Source organism: Brassica rapa, chromosome A08 (assembly GCF_000309985.2).
Source record: "Brassica rapa cultivar Chiifu-401-42 chromosome A08, CAAS_Brap_v3.01, whole genome shotgun sequence".
Lineage (NCBI taxonomy): Eukaryota > Viridiplantae > Streptophyta > Magnoliopsida > Brassicales > Brassicaceae > Brassica > Brassica rapa.
Window position 1 is genome coordinate 12,260,293 of NC_024802.2, and position 21,183 is coordinate 12,281,475.

A 21,183-nucleotide genomic window follows, 5' to 3' on the forward strand; every position below is an offset into this window, starting at 1 on the left:
TCGATTCAGTTTTAATTCGGTTTGGTTTGTGTTTGGTTCGGTTTAATTTGGTTTTGTTTGTATTTTTCAGTTCAATCGAGTTAATTTTTTAGTTTTGTTCTAGTTCAATTACAAACTTATGATTTATAAAAGCAAATCATTATTTGATACTAAATCATTATTTCCTTTCTATTTAAACGTAAAATCAAACATCACAATAAATATGTAGAAAATGTAATCAATAATTTTATATTTTTATTTTTTTGTCAACTTTGAAAAGTCACCGGAAAAGTCACCGGATAATAATTTTATATTATTATCTTCAAATCTAATATAAATATCATAAAATAATTTTTCTGTTTTGATGTTAATGTATGAAATTCATATTCATATTCTTTAATTTTATTTTAAGTGTATTTATTCTATTCATTTAAAAGTAAAATGTATAAAATTATGTTTAGTTGTTTAGGCTAGATGGTTAAATATATTAAATTTTAATATTATTAGTATATTTAATTAATCTAATTAAAAACACTTCGATTTTTTTTGGTTTGGTTTAGTTTTAAAGTGGGTTAATAAAATCTTGAACCAAACGGGTTAGACATATACTTTGGTTTGGATCAGTTTGGATTCTGTTGGGTCGGTTTACCCACCATTAATTAATTTTTGTGTGTTTTAGTTACAAATCCTATAAATTTATACAACTGGGCATTAACTGTTGGATTATAATATTTAGATATTAATTACTCTTAGCGCAATATGTGGATCATTGATAAGTTCTTACGCAAAGCCGTCGTCCGCATCAGGCTACCAAGCGAGCTTTGATATCAATAAAGTTCTTGGGCATTGTCAAAATGTGATGCAATGCATATATATCTATATATATTACAAAAGTAGTTTAGATGCTTCCAGTTATATTGAAAAATATCATAAAATAGTATTAGAAACTAAACAATCTAAAATATTTATGATTTATATTCCTTACAGAATTTAAATTTGGTCTTGGGTATGAGCTTAGTGCCCGGAATGTACCACTTGATTTTTTTATAATTTAGAGTACGAGCAGTTACGCTTGCATATAAAATACCAGTTGGCACGGACAAGAGTACGAGAAAGTCTTAATTCTAAATTTCTAATAGGTTTTTTGTTCCTCCTGTTCTTATTAGACCCGAAGTATAGTTTTATTTTTTTTAATCATTATTATATACTTACTCTAACTTATATTAGCTGTATAATAAGCTTCGAAATGTCAACAATGGACCATTGGTCCAGCGGTGCCTGAGATTTTATTGCGGATACTAAAAATATGGATGCGTAAAACATTTGAATATGCAAGCAGTTTACACCCCAAAAAAAACATTTGAATATAATGTTAGAAATGAACTACTCGTTCCAGTAAATATATTCAAACGCCGATCGATACCTTAAAGACATATCATCAAATAACCAAATCACTCGCTTCCAACTATTCAAATGATAAATGACTATGTGGTTGATTTGGTCACTAATAATAAGTGTCAGACGCGTGAGACGAGAAAGTGGGTTGTTATGCTTGGATTTTTTTTTCCATTTTTGTCGACGTGTAGTTTGGTATGTTTTAGTTAGAGAGTTAACTAACTTAGAATATCGGCACGTGACTGTTTACATCTGATATAATACTACCATATAAATGAGATAGAATACGAGTATACGATCGTGGTAAGTGGTACCCCCTTGTATCCTGACCACGAATACTACTAGGGGGAATAATACAGATAACATTTGGAAATAATGAGATATATCGGATCCTCTAGATCTGTCATCGTGCATAAGAATGAGCCTAAATTTGTTTAAAAGAAATACTGATTTACAAATAGATTATAAGCAAATAATTTCACACCCACTGATGAAGAGGTAGTGGTTACCCAATAACAACCAATTCATATTATATGTATAAGAAGGTAATCAAGTGACTAGATTTCATATATATACTTTTAAGATTTATGGTTATGATTGATATACTCTATATTCCAATGGAAAGAAATCAAGAATTGAAACAAATAAATTCATTTATTCTATCAACAAACAACATGGCGAAATGTAAGTTTCAACCGGTGTATGATGGTTAGCTAAAAGCATAGCACCTGGTAGCTCAAAGTCTTGTTTTTATTAGGATGGCTGGAACAAATTAAGTACAGCTAAAATTTGGAAAAATAACAATTCCTTAAAGTTTCTTAAGTAAAGCCAAATTCGAACCGAGTCTAAATAAAGTTATATAGAGTGCCGACCTAAGCTCCACTAATGATCCAATGGGAACATGATTCGAAAAATATAAAACAATACACCAATTGACACACATTTCATGCGTTTTTTTTTTCTTATTTCATTTACTTAGTTTTTCACTTTTTTCTATTCTTCCCTAAGACTTTGACTCGAGTGTTAATGATGTTTTCACTAAGTTTCTTTACTAATTAGTAGTTGACCTATAAAATAGCTGGAACGTCCATATTAGCTAAAAGATCCATATTTTTGGATTTTCACATTTATTAAGAAAATATATCAAATTTTAGTTATCAGTACATTATTTTTTGTAATCAACTATTTCACACAAGTTTTCATTAATAGAATTTTAATAGATACAATTATGTTTTTTGAAGTTTACAATTTACATTTAATTTATGCATTGAAAATATAAAAAAATGTATTTTTTTGAAACAAATTTTTTTTCTCTAAAACATAGATTTTCTAGGAACATATGGAGTATGAAACTATGTGATACTCCGGACAGAGAACAAATATATTTTATAATAACACAAAAAGCCAAATAACCAACTTTATTAAATAAGAAAATATTAAAAAGTTTAACAATGCATTATTAGAGAAACCCCAATAATAATTTGAAAGCTAGATAAACGTAATAAGAACTTTGAGAAAAAAAATAATAAGAACTTAGAAAAATAACTAAAGCAGCCAACTGAAACTTAACGTTGACACCAGTGGACAGAATAGCTGGACATAAGATAGCTATCATCTTTCTCCAATCCTTCAAGTTCGCTCAGCCTTTCTTTGATATCTGCATTTCTTCAGAAATGTCTTGCACCTTTTTCTTGAAAGTCTCATCATTTGATCTATAGTCATAGCAAACATAAAACAAGAAAAATATATTCTGACGGTTTTATCTTTTTGTATATGTAATGTTTCTATGATATACCTTTAATGTGTACATCTTTTACATGTTGCAGCGTAGCTGACCAATTCCAATACAGGCCAGGAAAATCAGATCGAATGATTGTTCTTATCTCATTAGTAATTAGGGAATCACGTTAATTTGTAGCTGTAGAGAAAAATAAAAATATAACGCAATCACGTATATAAAATATATGTACTTTCTTTTTACCACAGTGATCCATTCACTTTGGAATGATTAAGAACACCTAAGACATTCATAGGTTGGGCTTCTCCTTGATTTTGACCCTCATTTGCCATCTGGAGATGAGTTGCGTTCTAAGAACTACGATGCAGAAGTTTACTGAATTATTAAAAACACCGTATAAGCTATATATATATACTAGGGCAGGCCCGCGCATCGCGCATGATTTTGTATTCACAAATGCTTGAATTGATATTTATTTTTAGATTCAAGAGTTTGAGCCCCCTAAGTTCTTATGAAAGCAGAAAGATGAAGAAACTTTGAGAACACATTTTCTCTTTGCCAGTGGCTAAACAAAGCTATATCATGGTGTCAACGTTTTTGTTTTCGATTATTCTTTCTTTGGTATTGTATCAAATTAACTGATTGTTCAACTCATAATTATAGACGTACAAATATTGATTTATGATAAAGGTTGATGATAATATTCTTTTCTTTTTTAATTCTTATTCATGGTGGAGTGTGTGTATGTCAGAAAGAAACCTATAACAACTTTAGGTTTTTCCTATGGATTTGTAATATCTATTTTTATGTATAATGCATATTTGAGCTAGCAACGCATATGAGTATAGAGGCCCAGATAAATCTGAGCTAGCGACGTATAGAGTGCAGAGAAACATAGACATATGAGCTAACGACTCATAGTGGATGACATGGGCCCAGAGACGTCTAAGACGTATATTGTGTGGTGCGGGATGCATAGATATTTGCATATCGACACATAGTGGTGGAGTGTGGGGCTCCAAAGATGTCCTGACTAGCGACACATATTATAATATCGTATATCTGTATGAGGAGAATGCGGGGTGTATGGACTAGCTATGTACCATCAGCGCATTGTTTGTTTTGTGTGATGCGCTAGGGCATCATGTTTGTTCATGTTAGACCTAAACTTTCATAATGGGAATTCTATTACTGAGTCAGTGGTTTGCGTGTTTAGTATCCCATACTTCACTGAGTGATTTTCCTGTGGCTCACCCTTCTTTCTTTCCATTGCAGGTTAGTTTGTCGAATGTTGGATATCTGGACAGTTTGGTGTTTTTGGAGATCGCATATTTTATTTCGGTTTTACATTCGATTTATTTAACATATTTTTGTAATTCAATTTAAAGATGTATTTCTTTTGAATCTATTTTATTAAATGTTTTAGTATTTTATTTGGTTTTGAATAATTCGATGTAAGTCGATATTTTACCGGTAGTAACACTTCGTTTTCGAGAGAGGTGAAGGCGGGTGTTAAAAGAAGCCTTGAACATTGTTAAAGCCATATGTTTGTAAGAGCAATCTGTCAATTCGACAAAGATTTGTGGTCCTTACTATCAAATTAAGTTTAAGCACACATTTTTCTCCATCACGTGTAAAGACTAACAACTCAAAAGAATTTAAATTAGCGATCAAGACAAGAAAGTTATGGACAAGTTAAACTTACGTTTTCATACTCAAATAAGCCGCCTCTAAGGTAAGTAAAACAACTTTGTGTTCTTTTTCATGAAATAAGTTTGCTATTACACTAATCTTGTGGTTTTTTTCTCCCATGACCTCTTCTTATCTAGGCTCATAATCTTAGTTTTTTTCCTAATTTAATGATTTTTTGCATTTTTAATATTTAGCTTGAAATTCATGTAAACTTAATTATTCATTGTTATTGGCTATTTTTTTGCAACAAAACTCTAGTTCTTAACAAATAAGGAGTCTATGATAAATCAAAGTGAAACAAAACCACATAAAGAAAAGATAAATCACTTGTCAATTGTATTTTATCATTCATTGTTATTTATCGCTGCAAACTGCCACAACATTAGTAAAGTAATGATTTTTGGTGCGCCATAAACAAATAATCCACAAACTTTTGTTGATTACTTGTTTACATCAACTGTGAAATCAACGATGGTCACTTCATTTTGAGAAATGGGAAATACATGCGATGACATAAGCACAGCTAGCTACTTGAAACTCCTGTTTTAGCTGGTGCTTATCCATTTTTGTCCAACAAAGCAAAGCAATGACATGATAGATGTCATAGCGAAGAAGCTGCAGTTCATTCAAACAAAGAGATGAGATGCTTTAGTCTACCAATCAACCAGCTCTGTATTTGTGTGTTATGCAAGGAGAAAGAGAAATAACTTGTTTTATCTCTAGACACCGTTTCTCATCCTCTACGTGTGTAGTTTTAGTGAATTGCAGAGTCTGCATTTAGGTGAGTAAAACTCCAGAATAGCAGCCTCTTCAATGCAGCTGTGAACCCTGGGAATGCGAGTACTTGTGTGTTGTTTTCCTAATCTGATTATCAACTTTATGCCAACTTTAGTTAGTTGATAACCGTGTGTTCATAAACTTGATGTGTTGTTTTATAATAAACTGTAAACAAGATTGCAGGGAATGTAAAACAGGGATATAGCTGAACGTGCCAACCATGGCCCTCTATATCTGAGAATGTTAGGAAAAATGCTCAGTAAGGATTCCAAGAAAAGAATCTCTGCAGCACAAGCGAGAAATTCTGTCTGGTGGAACAGATAAAATATAGACTGATAAGTTAGAAAAATATTATGAGACAACAGAGATGAGTTGGAGTCAACCATGAAAGAATGCTTTAAGTGGCATCTTCAATCAGTTGAGATAGTTTTCACTCAACGAGTAGGAAACAAAGATTACTAATAAAAATTGTTTCCTTGATATTTAAGATAAACAACGGAATGCATTACTATATTTTATGCACATGCGTACATAAATATAGTTGCCGTTACATTTTACTCAAACCAAACATAACACACAATGATAATCTTACACACATACTGCAAAATGTTTCTTCAGCTTCCATCAACATGAGAGAGCTAAGCTTTCTAGAGGACGTAGTCCGCATTCTTTAATCTCCCAGTTTTCTTTTTTGAACCTGAACTCGAAGACTAATTCGGGGGAAGTCACAGTTTCTTCAAATTCGATTACGACCAGATGCTCAGAACGTGGACAGAGTGGGTAATAGAGATCATGAGTAAAGATGAATCGTATGTAAAATGATCTCTTATTTCTCAACTGACAAAATGAGTTTGGTACAAGATATATATACACTTGACTAATCCTGTAAACCAAATGAGAATCATAATACCTATTCAACTAAACCGGACTAAACCAGACTCTATACATTAATATTCCCCCTCAAGATGAAGGTGCATAAAGGTTAAAAACACCCATCTTGCTGATAATGTCTCGAAATGGAGCTGGGTACAATGCCTTAGTCAACACATCGGCCAGTTGATTGTCGGTACGAACATACATTGTCTTCAAGATGCCACGGACGATGCACTCTCTCACCTTATGGCAATCAAACTCCACATGCTTGGTTCGCTCATGAAAAACAGAATTAGTAGCAATGTAAAGAGCAGCAGTGTTATCGCAATATAAGTAAGCTGGAGGAGAAAACGGCACTCGGACAGACTTGAGAACACCACAATACCACATAATCTCCTTAGTAGCCACGCTCATAGCACGATACTCCGCCTCAGCTGTACTCATCGATACTATGTCTTGCTTCTGTGATCTCCAAGATACCAAAGAACTGCCCAGAAACATCGCATAACCTGTGACTGATCTCCTATCATCAGGACAACCTCCCCAGTCAGAATCAGAGAACCCTCGCAAATCAAAATTATCCTCCACTCCATAGAACACACCCTGTCCAATAGTACCTTTGAGATACCTCAACACCTTATGAACAGCCTTCAAATGAATATCTGTTGGAGCACAAGAATACTGAGCAAGCTTGGATACTGCAAACGCGATGTCAGGTCTGGTATTTGTAAGATACTGAAGCTTCCCAACCAATCTTCGATACTGCTTAACATCTTCAATCAAAACTCCATCCTCCTTAGATAATTTCTGATTCGGTTCCATAGGTATGGAAGAAGGTTTACAATCAGAAAATCCCGATGCCTCCAATAGATCCAACACATACTTCCTCTGGCATAAATAAATGCCTTCAGCTGTTCTTGCAATTTCAATGCCAAGAAAATACTTAGGTATACCCAAATCACGTAACTTGAAAACTGCACTTAAACTGCTGATCAACTCACTCACTCCCTCCAGAGATGTACTCGCAATGAGTATGTCATCTACATACACACTGACTATCAAGAAATGCCCCGCAAGTTCTTTGATGAACAGAGTGTGATCTCCATGACATTGCTCAAAGCCAAAACCCAACAGAGTTGCAGAGAATTTTAAAAACCACTGCCTCGACGCTTGCTTTAAGCCATAGATAGACTTATGCAATTTGCACACTGCAGTTGGTGAGATTTGTTCCCCCTTAATCTCAGCATACCCCGGTGGAAGCTTCATGTATAATTCTTCATCCAAATCACCATTGAGGAAAGCATTGGAAATATCCAATTGATGTAAATGCCACTTTAATTTAGCAGCTAAAGCAAAGATCAAACGCACTGTAGTCATCTTAGCGACAGGAGAAAATGTATCTAGAAAATCAATGCCCTCCTGTTGTGTATAACCTTTACCTACAAGCCGCGATTTAACTCTCTCAACTGTACCATCAGGGTTAAATTTCACAGTATGAAGCCACTTACAACCTATAGCAGTTTTGCCTGGAGGCAATTCAACAACACTCCACGTTTCAGTACGATCAAAAGCTCCAATTTCCAATCCCATCGAGTCACGCCATACTTTATCTTCAAGAGCCTCGGAAAGTCTTTGAGGAATTTTGAAAGAAGTAATGGCATTTATGAAAGCACTAAAAGGCTCAGCTAAATAAGAATAAGAAATAAAATTTTGTAATGGATATGGAGTTGTATTTATAGGAGTAGTGTTATTAGTAGTATAGCAATGAAAATCCTGCAAATGAGAAGGCGGTTTGCGTTGCCTAGCAGACTTCGGTTCAGAGGGAACAAAAGCCGGAGAAGATGACTCATCACAAGGATGATGAGTATCAGAAGATGTTTGCATAGAAGGCAATACATCAGTTTGTGCAGGGAAATGAAGATGAGGAAAGAAACTTTTGACATCTTCAGGAATGTTTGAAGAAGCAAAAGGGAAAGTATCCTCATAGAAAATGACATGCCTAGAAATTGAAACTGAGCGAGTCTCTATATCTAAAAGCTTGTATCCTTTGTAACCAGCAGGGTATCCTAGGAACACACAGGCTTTAGCTCTAGGTTCAAACTTATTCTTAGACTTGGGTGACGTAGACACATAACAAAGGCAACCAAAAGTCTTAAGGGAATGATAATCAGGAACTTGAGAGGTTAAACGCTCATAGGGTGTCTTATTCTCTAAGACAGGAGATGGTAAACGATTAATAAGAAAAACTGCTGTTAATACACAATCCCCCCAATATTCTAAAGGCATACCTGACTGGAACATAAGGGCTCTAGCTACATTTAACAGGTGCTGATGCTTTCTCTCAACCACAGAATTTTGTTCAGGAGTTTCAGGGCAAGAATGGTAAGCTTTTATTCCTTTATTCAAATATAGATTAGTGAAATTCAATTCATTTGCATTATCAGATCTAATTGCACTCACATTCATGTGAAATTGATTCTCAATCATTTGAATAAAACCCGGAAAAACATGTAACACATCAGATTTCTGTCTAAGCAAGTAAACCCAAGTAGCTCTACTAAAATCATCAACAATTGTTAAGAAATACTTGTAACCATCAACAGTAGGAACAGAGAATGGACCCCAAGTATCTATATGTATTAACTCAAATGGTTTATTACAAAGATGATTTCGGTTTATAAAGGGTAACCGCTTTTGTTTAGACAAATGACAAACATGACACGCATCAGAATGTTTAACATGTTTATCCTTAGGGAAATTTAAAATTGTGGAAAGAGATTCAATTTTCTTCATAGACGGATGTCCTAATCTTCTATGCCAAGTCAGAGAATCAACTACCAGGTTGGAGCAAACAGAGAAGTTACCTGGAGCAATGAGATTAATACGCGAATTCTCTTGATCTAAGACATATAAATTTGCGACTTGACTACCTTGACCAATCATCAACTCCTGAGTAAGAGCCTGAATAAAACAAGCATCAGAAGTGAAACAAACTTGAGAATGTAAAGTCTTAGTTAGAACACTAACACTCAGCAAATTGAATTTGAATTCAGGAATATGTAACACATTATGGAGAGACAAAGCATCAGTGAGTTGAATGTAACCAGTCCCTGCTATCTTAACTGTATAACCATTAGGAAGGGTAACGAAGGTGTTTTCTAGACTTCTATACTCTCTATATAATTCCCTAGTATGAGTAACATGGTGACTAGCCCCGGAATCTATGATCCAAGCACTAAGAGACAGCTCAGTTTCTTTAGATACAGAACAAGTCAGCATGTCATAGTAAGAGTTATTATAGAGAGTGAGGAAAGTACCAGAAATTTGAGATATAACTGGTACAGAAGTTGAAGTTGAGGCTACTGATTTATCTGAGCATGGAGCAACACTCGGGGAATGGAGCTTGGAACTGAAGAACGCAATCATCTACTGGAGCTGTTCCTTAGACATATTACTGCTTAACTCATCAAAACCTTGCTCATTCTGGTTCTGTGACACAGTCATCGTTGCAGCCAAGTTAGTATTACCAATCGTGTTACTCTTCTTTGCACGTGGATGTCCTGGTGGATAACCATGGACTTTGTAGCACTTGTCAACTGTATGTCCAATGCGGAAGCAATGTGAGCATTTTGGTTTCTGATAACCACCACCATGTGCCATGAGAACCGGATTTTGATTCTGATCTGCAAACTGTGCTTGATTCTGAAACGCTGATGGAGTAGGCTTCATGACCGAAGGTCCTCCTACTACTCGCTGGCTCTCGTCTTGATCAAGCATATTGTAGATGTCATTCAATCCCGGCCTTGGCTTCATGTTAAGAATCTGACCACGAATGTTATTGAAATTATCATTCAATCCCATCAAGAATTGGATGATACGGCTTGTCTCTGCTTCCTCCAGAAGTTCTTTGACTTGATCACAATCACAACGCTTCACCGTGCTAGACTTCGTGTTAGCTAGTTGTTCCCACAGTGTCTTCTTCTTTGTGAAATAGGTTGACAAATCAAGATCTCCTTGTTTGAGAGTCATCACCGCTTGCTCCAATTGATATTTCCGTGGCAGATTACACACTTTGAATCTTCGAAACAGATCATCCCACATCTCAGTAGCATCCTGATAATACAAGATACTATCATAGATCTCCTTACTCACGACATTCAGAATCCACGATTTCACCATACTATTGCAACGACTCCATATCTTGAACGAGTTATCATCCACTAACGGCCTAGGAAGCGATCCATCAACAAAGCTAAGCTTATTCTTCGCATCTAAGCTTATTTTCATCGCAATCGACCAGCTGTTGTAGTTTGAACCGTCAAGAGTATGAACAACAATCGTCAAACCTGGATGATCCGCAGAATGGAGGAAGAACGGACTGTGGATGCTATCGTACGCTTCTGATGGCTTTCGCATAGATCCGTTTCCCCCTGGAGTCATCGATTGGCGATTCTGTTGAGTTTTCGTCATCGCAGTGAGAGGTTCATCGAGATTCTGGAAATCCTGACGAAATCTGCTCGTGGAATCTTCGTCTTCCGATATCGCGCTTCGAGTTCTCATCTTTCCCCCTGTCTTCACCATTTTTCACCAGATCTGAGCTCGATACGATCAGAAATTGAGGAATAGAGTGAAGAACCAACGATCGGAGGATGATTGGGAAGAAAACGAAGAGGAATCGAAGAAAAACGAGCTAAAAGAGCTCTGATACCATAATAGAGATCATGAGTAAAGATGAATCGTATGTAAAATGATCTCTTATTTCTCAACTGACAAAATGAGTTTGGTACAAGATATATATACACTTGACTAATCCTGTAAACCAAATGAGAATCATAATACCTATTCAACTAAACCGGACTAAACCAGACTCTATACATTAATAGTGGGTCCCATATATGAGAAAATAATAGTAAAACACCGACATCCCTCAGTTTGCCATTGATGCAATAAGATATATCCGACCTGTACCAAGCAGCAGGCTCAACGTCGTCAGGGTTAGTAACAAGCAAGATGCAAGCTTTAAATCTCAAGGATGTAGGAAAACGTGTATCGAATCCATTCAGTTTCATTGACACTGAACTCCCCGTGGCTCTGTAACTGAAATATGCAGGCACCGTTTCTCCGGGAAAGATCACCCATCCTTTTGTCGATGTCTTGAGAATAAGGTCTACTGCTTCTCGATTCAGTTTGAGGCAGTTAACAAAGCAAAGATCACTCAACTTTGTCCTGTAAAAAGAGCAATCTAGTCTCTCCAGGGACTCGCAGTTTTCTACATGCATGAATTCTAATGAATGTGGAAGCTGTGGGAGCGAAACCAGCTTTGTGCATCCCTTCGTTACAAGTTTATGTAGACGAGACATTTCCTTGACCCATGGAGCAACTTCTTGTATTCGTGTGTCGCTCAAGTGAAGCTCTGTGATGAGGTCAAAAGCATGCTGGGATTTCCCGAGGTTTTCACTGTATGACATATGTAACCTTTCAAGACGAGACCATGACCTGATTGGTTGAGGAATTTCTTCAATAGCAGTTCCGTTGAGCTTTAGAACTCCAATGTTTGTGGAAATCTCCGGAAAGCTTTTCAATGACGAGCAGTCCCTGAGATGAAGCTCATCAAGAGATTTCATGTTGATGTTCACTGGAAGGGACATTAGCTTTGAGCAATTTCCGAGATTCAACTGCTTCAAATTATGAAGATTCCCAATAGAAGAGGGGAGCTCCACAAGGCTTGAGCATCCTTTGAGATCCAAATTCTCAAGATTAGTCAAATTTCCAATGGAAGAGCGGAGCTTTTGTAGATTTGAGCATCCGTGGATTACTAGTGTCTCTAGACAAGACATTTCCTTGACCCATGGAGCAATTTCTTGTAATCCTGTGTCGTTCAAGTCCAGCTTCCTGATGCGGTCAAAAACATGTCGGGATCTCCCGAGGTTTTCACTGTATGACACATGTAACCTATCAAGACGAGACCATGAACTGATTGATGCAGGAATTTCTTTTATAGCAGTTCCATCAATCTTTAGAACGCTAATGTTTGTGGAAATCTCAGGAAACCTTTTCATCGAGGAGCAGTATGTGAGATCAAGCTCATCAAGAGATTTCATGTTAATGTTGATCGGAAGGGCTTTTAGCTTTGAGCATCCGGAGAGATTCAAATTCTCAAGATTAGTCATATTCCCAATAGAAGAAGGGAGTTCCTCAAGGCTTGAGCATCTGGAGAGATCCAATTTCACGAGATTAGTCATATTCCCAATAGAAGAGGAAATCTCCACAAGGCTTGAGCATCCATTGAGATCCAAATCCTTGAGATTGGTCATATTCCCAAAGGTGAGCTCCACAAGGCTTGAGCATTCACTGAGATCCAATTCCTTGAGATTGGTCATATTTCCAATAGAAGAGGGGAGCTCCACAAGGCTAGAGCATCCAGAAAGATTCAAATTCTCAAGATTAGTCATGTTACCAATAGAAGAGGGGAGTTCCATAAGGCTTGAGCACAGCTCGAGATTCAATTTCTTGAGATTAGTCAAATTCCCAATAGAAGAAGGAAGCTCCACAAGACTTGAGCAAATATCGAGATCCAGTTCTCGGAGATTTGTGGCAGTTGAAAGATTTGGAAGCTCCTTTAGATATTTTGAATAAGACAAATCCATCCACTTGAGATTTCTAATCGTCTGTACAGATAAACAAAATGCATCATTAAGAAAAAGACGATCCTCAGCTAAAGCATATAATTTTGAAATATGTATATATATTGTACTTACTTTATTTCCTTCCCACAATTTCTCAAGGTTGCTACATCTCATTTTTATTTCCATTAGGAGCTCTGGATTAAAATCAGAAGGCAGACATGTCATCGGGAATGTGCTCCAATGCAGTAATCTAACTTCTCGAGGTAGACAGTTCACACTTTCTAATATGTATTGGCTATTTGTTCGTACGAGTAGAATATGGTCAAATAAATCACTATCAAGTCTTAAGAATTGGACATTGGACATTCTTTCAAAGGCTCCATCACTTATCTTCAACTCCTTCTTCCCCAACTCAAATTTTATGCCTATAACACTTCGACTACCCTGAAAAAGAACCCAAAGATACATAAGCAAACATGATTTGTTATAACATTTTCTAGGAGAAATGCTGAGAACAACCAACGTGAAAACTTACAAGTGTATCATCACGTAGTACTTGGCGTATATCTCCATCATCAACCAAAAACTGACGCTGCCCAGGTTCGTTAGGAGATTGTTTACGAACAATTTCCCTACCCAAACGTGCTAGCAAATCATGCATCCTTATATATCCTTCTGAGTCTACGGATATGAGAGATTTCTCAGCTAAAACACGAAGACGACCTTCCACAGCAACAAATTTCTCTGCAAGAAACTCTTCTACTTTGTCAATCCGTTCACCGTTGAAAAAGCAGGCTATGTGAAGAAACAAAGCTTGATCTTCATCGCATAACGCATCATAGCTGAACTTTAAAATACTTTCTGTTTCACCGTCAAGTCTAGTTCTTAACCTTGGTAACTCACGTTCCCACACCTCCTTGGACAAGCCTTTGAAATAAGATCCCATAACACTTAGTCCCAAAGGGAGTTTACCCACAAGCCTTGTAACTTCCCGAGCAAGGTTTCGAAAACCATCATATGGGGATTTTTGACCAAAAGCATTTATGCAGAAGATTTCAAGAGCTTCATCATCATGTGGAAAACCAACCTCGTAAATATGATTGATCCGATGCGCATTCAAAATTTTCTTATCTTGCGTCGTGACGATAATCCTACTTCCAGGACCAAACCATGAGGGTACTTTCGCCAAGGCATCTAGTTGCGCTGAGTGATCCACGTCATCGAGAACAACTAACACTTTCTTATTTTTTAGCCGGTCTTGTGCAACTCCTAAGTGATGGATAGCGACATCATTCTGATTGAGTATTAGAGACAAGAACTTCTTTTGTAATTGCAGTTGTGCGCTGTATCTATCAAAACAAGGTCTTGGATACTCTCTTTTGATATTCTCCATGAAGACGCTAAGTTGAAAGTCAGGAGAGTGTTGGCTAAAGAGAGATCTGGCGATGGTGCTCTTACCAATTCCAGAAGGACCCCAAATCCCTATCATCCTCACTTCATTGGAATCCAAGCGTAAGAGCAGTTCCATACTTTTCATGTGAGCTCTCATCCCAACTAAGCTGTTGAAATCACTTGATGGAACAGAACTAATCAGCTTGTTTGAAACATCTGTGGCTATTTCCTCAATCATGGCCGCTTCATTATCCCTAAACAGAGGAAATAACATACATCGGCTCAAACGGTTTCCAAATAAGAATTGTTTGGCTGGAAATATGCTGTGTGCAATTCTCAAGAATGTCACATTGCATGTTTTTGGATGATGTTAAATACACAAAACTCTTAAATTAAAAATTAAGCAACTCTATTTGAATTCACGCTCCCAATATCTCTTCATTAAATAACCAAACATGTTCAAAATTTAGAGAATGGTATATGTTTTCACAAGTTTTTGAATTTTTGGAACTAACACCTTTTGTTAAATTTTGAGATTAACATTGATATTATATATTGATGCATATAAAGAGCAAGTAAAAATTAAGAGGAAAAAACTGTGATCATTTGGAATTTTTGAGTTAGATTTGTATGAGTTTGAAAGATTAGAAACAAAAAGAAATAGAAAAGGACAAACCAGGTTCTTGAATCGTAACCAGCAATTGTGGCCACCTTCTCCAAAGCATGTCTCCATTTCTCAGTATCCTCCTTACTTTTACCCTCGCAAGTTTTTTCGAAAACTTTCCCAAAATATCCTCTCAGCTTCTTTACATCAGATGGATCTACTTTATAGAAAACGGGGATTACGGTTTGGCCTAACTCTTCTTTGCACTTCATAATCTCCACCAACTCGTCAAGGCACCACTTTGAAGAAGCATAGTTCCTCGAGAGCAAGATGATGGCGATTTTAGATCCTCTAATGGCCCGTATGAGTTCTGGACCGATGGATTCTCCTCTCCTGATCTCATTGTCGATGAATGGTGTGATTCCTTTTCTTTTAAACTCCTTTTGAATGTGGCTTAGAAACCCTATGCGGACATCTTCCCCGCGGAAGCTTGGAAAGACATCGTGTGTCCAGTTATGAGACGAAGAAGATGGAGCTGATGAAAGAGACAAAGAGGATGGAAGTGATGAAGGAGAAGGTGGGGGTGATGATGGTACTTGGATTTGGCTCAGGTTCTGAACTCGGATCTTCTTTCTTGCTGGATTCGAAAGTTCATCTCTTTTCCTCTTCCCTCTCTGTTTCTTATTAGTCAGGCTGAGCCCAAGACAACAACAAAGCCCAAGCCCAATGATATGAGTTTCGGAGACCAGTCAAAGATGAAGACAAAGCCTGCTTTAGCTCAACCTCTCAACGTTCATATTGCAGAGCCAAACCGTACGACGAGCAGGACCACTTTGGCACCGCGTACAGCTCACCACCTTGCAACAAAGAATAGATTCAATGTCCTCCAAACACGTGTAGAGGTTCATTAGGGTTTTGAGGTTGTGCTTGGCATATAAATAGAGTTAGAGTTGTATCTTTATAACCAAGTTGAAAGATATAAAAGTATTGCAGTCAAAACTCTTTCTTCTTCAATAAGTCTCTTGTGATTCACATGGTATCAGAGCCATGGCTGAACTCACAGATCCCTTGTCAGCTCCAACGTTGAGCATTTCTCAGTGTGTTACCTTGAAACTGTCTTCCACAAACTATTTGTTGTGGAAAACTCAGTTTGAATCTTTTCTTTCCAGCCAAGCTCTTCTAGGATATGTCAATGGCTCTTCCCCTCGTCCTCTCCCTACTGTCTCTGTCCGACGTGGTGACGAAGTCACAGAGGAGGCCAATCCAGAGTTCGTCAAATGGGTTAAACGTGACCAACTGGTTATGGCTTGGTTGTTCGGATCGTTAACTGAAGACGCGTTGCGGTCTGTGTATGGGCTTCAGTCTGCACATGAGGTTTGGTTTAGTCTCGGAAAAAAATACAACAGGGTCTCCTCTACTCGAAAGTTGGATCTTCAAAGAAAACTTCAGGGCTTGAAGAAAGACAACAAATCCATGACTGAGTATCTAAATGAAGTTAAGAGTGTATGCGATCAGTTGGACTCCATTGGCTGTCCAGTCTCAGATCCAGAGAAGATTTATGGAGCCTTGAGTGGTTTGGGAAAGGAGTACGAGTCCATTTGTACCGTCATTGAACATTCGATGGACTCTCTCCCTGCAATACTTTTATATCTTTCAACTTGGTTATAAAGATACAACTCTAACTCTATTTATATGCCAAGCACAACCTCAAAACCCTAATGAACCTCTACACGTGTTTGGAGGACATTGAATCTATTCTTTGTTGCAAGGTGGTGAGCTGTACGCGGTGCCAAAGTGGTCCTGCTCGTCGTACGGTTTGGCTCTGCAATATGAACGTTGAGAGGTTGAGCTAAAGCAGGCTTTGTCTTCATCTTTGACTGGTCTCCGAAACTCATATCATTGGGCTTGGGCTTTGTTGTTGTCTTGGGCTCACATAACTAATGATGGTTCTCAGCTGAAGTCGTCTGAGCCTTATCTGGGTCACGATCAGGTCATCGTTGGGAATGGAGATTTTCTGCCTATAACTCACGTTGGATCGATTCCTCTGCACACTCCTAAAGGTATCCTTCCTCTGAATGATGTCTTAGTGTGTCCTGGCATAACGAGATCTTTATTGTCTGTGTCTAAAATCACCACTGATTATCCGTGTGAACTTACATTTGATGATGAATCTGTGTTGATTAAGGACAAAGTAACCAAACAGGTGATAACCAGAGGAACAAGACGTAAAGATCTTTATCTGCTGAAGGATACTAAGTTTCAGGCTTTCTACTCGTCTAGGCAGCGTGCAACAAGTGAGGATGTCTGGCACCAGAGGCTTGGGCATCCACACATGGATATTCTTCAGCTTCTGTCTCGGAATAATGCTATTGCTTTCAATAAGTCTGGTCCAAAGTTAGTATGTGATGCGTGTCCAGTCGGGAAGAGCTGTAATCTCCCTTTTATTTCTTCAGAGTCTGTTTCTACTTATCCTTTAGAGAAAATACACAGTGACTTATGGGGTCCTAGTCCTGTTGTGTCTACTCAAGGGTTCAGATACTATGTTATTCTTATTGATGATTTCACAAGATTTACATGGTTTTATCCATTAAAGCTCAAGTCAGATTTTTTCTCTGTCTTTACTCGATTCCAACAGTTGGTTGAAACTCAGTTTCAGAGAAAAATCAGACAGTTTCAGTGTGATGGTGGTGGTGAGTTTGTCAACACCAAGTTTCTCGATCATCTGGCCAAATCAGGAATCCGACAGCTGATCTCCTGTCCACACACGCCGCAACAAAACGGTCTTTCAGAACGGAAGCATCGTCACCTTACAGAGCTTGGTCTTACAATGCTTTATCACGGACGTGTTCCACAGCAATTGTGGGTCGAGGCATTTTTCACCTCGAATTTTCTGATCAACCTTCTTCCCTCTTCCGCTCTTTCGGATCACAAGAGTCCATATGAGTTGTTGCATAACTCTGTCCCGGTCTACTCTTCTCTTCGTGTCTTTGGCTCCAAATGTTTCCCTACCTTGCGGCCCTACATGGCCAACAAACTTGATCCAAAGTCTCTTCCGTGTGTGTTCATTGGCTATAATGAGAAATATAAAGGATACCGTTGCCTTTATCCTCCCACTGGCAAAGTGTTTATAAGTCGTCATGTTATCTTCGTCGAGAACTCCTTTCCGTTTGCTGATATTTATAGTCGGTTTCACAAGGCCTCTGACTCATCGTTGTTACAAGCATGGCGTGCTGCACACGTTCAGCCTGCATCATCTTCTGCTTCTGAGTCTGTCTCTCCTATTGAAGAACCTCCAGCCAGAACAGCCCCAGTCACAGTCCCAGTCCTAGTTGGGCCTGCAACTCCTGATATTTCCTCAGCAAGTGAGTCTGAGGAAGATAATGTACAACAGTCTCCTCAACATGTTCAAGAAGATGTGGTTCAAGCACATGATGAGCATCCCATGACTACTCGATCTCGTGCTGGCATTGTCAAGCCAAATCCTCGATATGCTTTCATCACAGTCAAAGAAGATTATGCAGAGCCCAAGTCTCTCAAAGCTGCTTTGCGTCATCCTGGCTGGAACGGTGCAATGGGAACTGAGATTGATAATATGGTTGAGACAGAAACATTTGAGCTTGTGCCACCTGCAGATGGTCAGAACCCCCTCGGAAGTCAGTGGATTTACAAAACAAAATACCACGCTGATGGTACTGTGTTCAAACCGAGAGCGAGACTTGTAGCAAAAGGCAATGAGCAAGAGGAGGGCCTAGATTTCATAGAAACATTTAGTCCAGTTGTTCGTACAGCAACAATTAGGACTGTTCTTCATGTGGCAGTTACAAAGAAATGGTCCCTGAAACAACTTGATGTTCAGAACGCCTTCTTGCATGGAGATTTAAAGGAGATTGTGTTTCTGAAACAACCGCCTGGTTTTGTCGACCCCAACAAACCTGACTATGTCTGGAAGCTCAAGAAGGCGATCTACGGTTTAAAACAAGCTCCACGTGCTTGGTTTGATAAGTTTAGCAATTTTTTGCTTGACTTCGGATTCATCTGCAGTTTCCCTGACCCTTCCTTATTCATCTATCATCATGGCTCAGATGTTATCTATCTTCTCCTCTACGTGGACGATATGATTCTTACTGGCAACAACAATACGCTTCTGGATCATCTTGTTGCTCAGCTCAGTCAAGTGTTTCGCATGAAAGATATGGGCTCTGTACACTACTTCCTTGGGATTCAAGTTCATCAAACTCCGAATGGTCTCTTTCTCAATCAAGAGAAGTATGCTTCTGATGTCTTAATCAATGCAGGAATGAAAGATTGCGCTCCAATGCCCACTCCTTTGCCTTTAAAACTGGCCACTGTTCCCGGTCAAGATGAACTTTTCTCTGATCCTTCTTACTTCAGGAGCATTGCAGGTAAACTGCAGTACTTAACACTCACTAGACCGGATCTACAATTCTCTGTCAATTATATCTGTCAAAGGATGCACTCACCTACTGTCTCCGACTTCATGTTACTCAAAAGAATCCTTCGCTATGTTAAAGGAACTCTGAACATGGGAATTGGCATCAATGCTACCTCAGACTCCACACTTGTCTGCTACAGCGACAGTGATTGGGCAGGTTGCACTGAAACTAGAAGATCAACTGGTGGCTTTTGCACTCTATTAGGTTCCAATGTCATTTCTTGGTCTGCTAAGAGGCATGAAACAGTTTCTAAATCTTCTACTGAGGCTGAGTACAGGACCATGTCCCTTGCTGCTTCTGAGATTGTCTGGTTGCAAAATTTGCTTCGAGTGATGGGTCTGCAACAACAGCGCATGCCACTTCTTCTGTGTGATAATCTTTCTGCCGTGTGTCTCACTGCAAATCCCATGTTCCACAAACGGTCTAAACATTTTGATGTCGACTATCATTATGTGCGTGAGAGAGTGGCTCTCAAGACGCTGGAAGTTAAGCACATACCCGCTTCTCTGCAACTGGCCGATGTCTTCACAAAATCGCTTGGTCAGGAAGCGTTTTTCCGTTTGCGGGACAAACTTGGTGTCTCTGTTCCTCCGACCCCAAGTTTGAGGGGGTGTATTAGTCAGGCTGAGCCCAAGACAACAACAAAGCCCAAGCCCAATGATATGAGTTTCGGAGACCAGTCAAAGATGAAGACAAAGCCTGCTTTAGCTCAACCTCTCAACGTTCATATTGCAGAGCCAAACCGTACGACGAGCAGGACCACTTTGGCACCGCGTACAGCTCACCACCTTGCAACAAAGAATAGATTCAATGTCCTCCAAACACGTGTAGAGGTTCATTAGGGTTTTGAGGTTGCGCTTGGCATATAAATAGAGTTAGAGTTGTATCTTTATAACCAAGTTGAAAGATATAAAAATATTGCAGTCAAAACTCTTTCTTCTTCAATAAGTCTCTTGTGATTCACATTTCTTAATTTCTTTCAAAAACGATTGAAATTTCATTTTCAAAAAGCTGCCTTTTTTTTTACCGAAGTTGAAAAAAAAGAAAATCAGTTTCTTGGTTTTCTTGATGGAATCTGAAGCATACAGCAAGAATTGTAGAGGGGATGATTAGAAGGGATAATCAATCTGTGTGGTAGAGAGAGAGGGACCAAGAATATTTCTAAAGAAGATATGTAACGCAATAATGAACCAAAGAGACTTGTGACAATTTTGTATGCGTAATTGCGTATATGTCATAAAACGTTGACTCGGCCGACTTACAAAGACTTTTGTGGAAAAATATGTCACCAACGAAAAATAAGGTGCATAAAGTCCCACCATTCCCTTTTGGCTTATACTATTCTAAGAAGGAAAATGCAAGGAAGAGCACAAGCAATTTCAAAGAAGCAGTGAACAGAACTGATGAGTTCGCACTTGAAAATTTCACAGCAAAGAGATCATTCAATCTTCTCTAGAAGCTTTTTTATATATTTCTCCTCCTACTCATACCAATCTTTTCTTTCATTGGAGAAGTTGAGAACGCTATACATACAACTCTTCTAGTTATAAGATATATGTAAATGCTATGTTTTAGATTTCTTAAGATTATAACCAATGTTTATTTTCAGGTGTGATCCATATATAACTTGAGAGTCTTATTAGTTCAGTACAT

The 21,183-nt window shown here is 38.1% G+C and overlaps 1 protein-coding gene across 2 annotated transcripts; it reads right to left on the reverse strand.

Annotated features, from left to right (window-relative positions):
• Nucleotides 1-18: 18 nt before the first annotated feature.
• Nucleotides 19-20,728, reverse strand: LOC103834349 (disease resistance protein TAO1). Of its 2 annotated transcripts, none has more exons than XM_033276310.1 (6): nt 20,497-20,728; nt 15,149-15,754; nt 13,616-14,726; nt 13,213-13,524; nt 11,341-13,122; nt 19-6,361 (listed from the first exon to the last, which is right to left on the reverse strand). In XM_033276310.1, exons 1-6 carry the CDS (start codon nt 20,529-20,531, stop codon nt 6,206-6,208), a joined length of 4,002 nt encoding a protein of 1,333 aa, XP_033132201.1. In that variant the 5' UTR covers nt 20,532-20,728; the 3' UTR covers nt 19-6,205. The 2 variants fall into 2 exon arrangements, with proteins under 2 accessions (XP_033132201.1, XP_033132202.1); XM_033276311.1 differs by lacking the exon at nt 19-6,361 and having other exon boundaries at nt 12,594-12,865; nt 12,912-13,122.
• Nucleotides 20,729-21,183: the final 455 nt, after the last annotated feature.

Bases quoted from the DNA above. Each gene is read 5' to 3' on its own strand.
- LOC103834349 (XM_033276310.1), bottom strand. From the start codon at position 20,531: ATGAAATTTCAATCGTTTTTGAAAGAAATTAAGAA. The intron at 15,755-20,496 runs ATGTGAATCACA...GACTAATAAGAA, and splicing joins TTTTTGAAAGAAATTAAGAA to ACAGAGAGGGAAGAGGAAAA. The intron at 13,525-13,615 runs GTAAGTTTTCAC...GTTCTTTTTCAG, and splicing joins TACTACGTGATGATACACTT to GGTAGTCGAAGTGTTATAGG.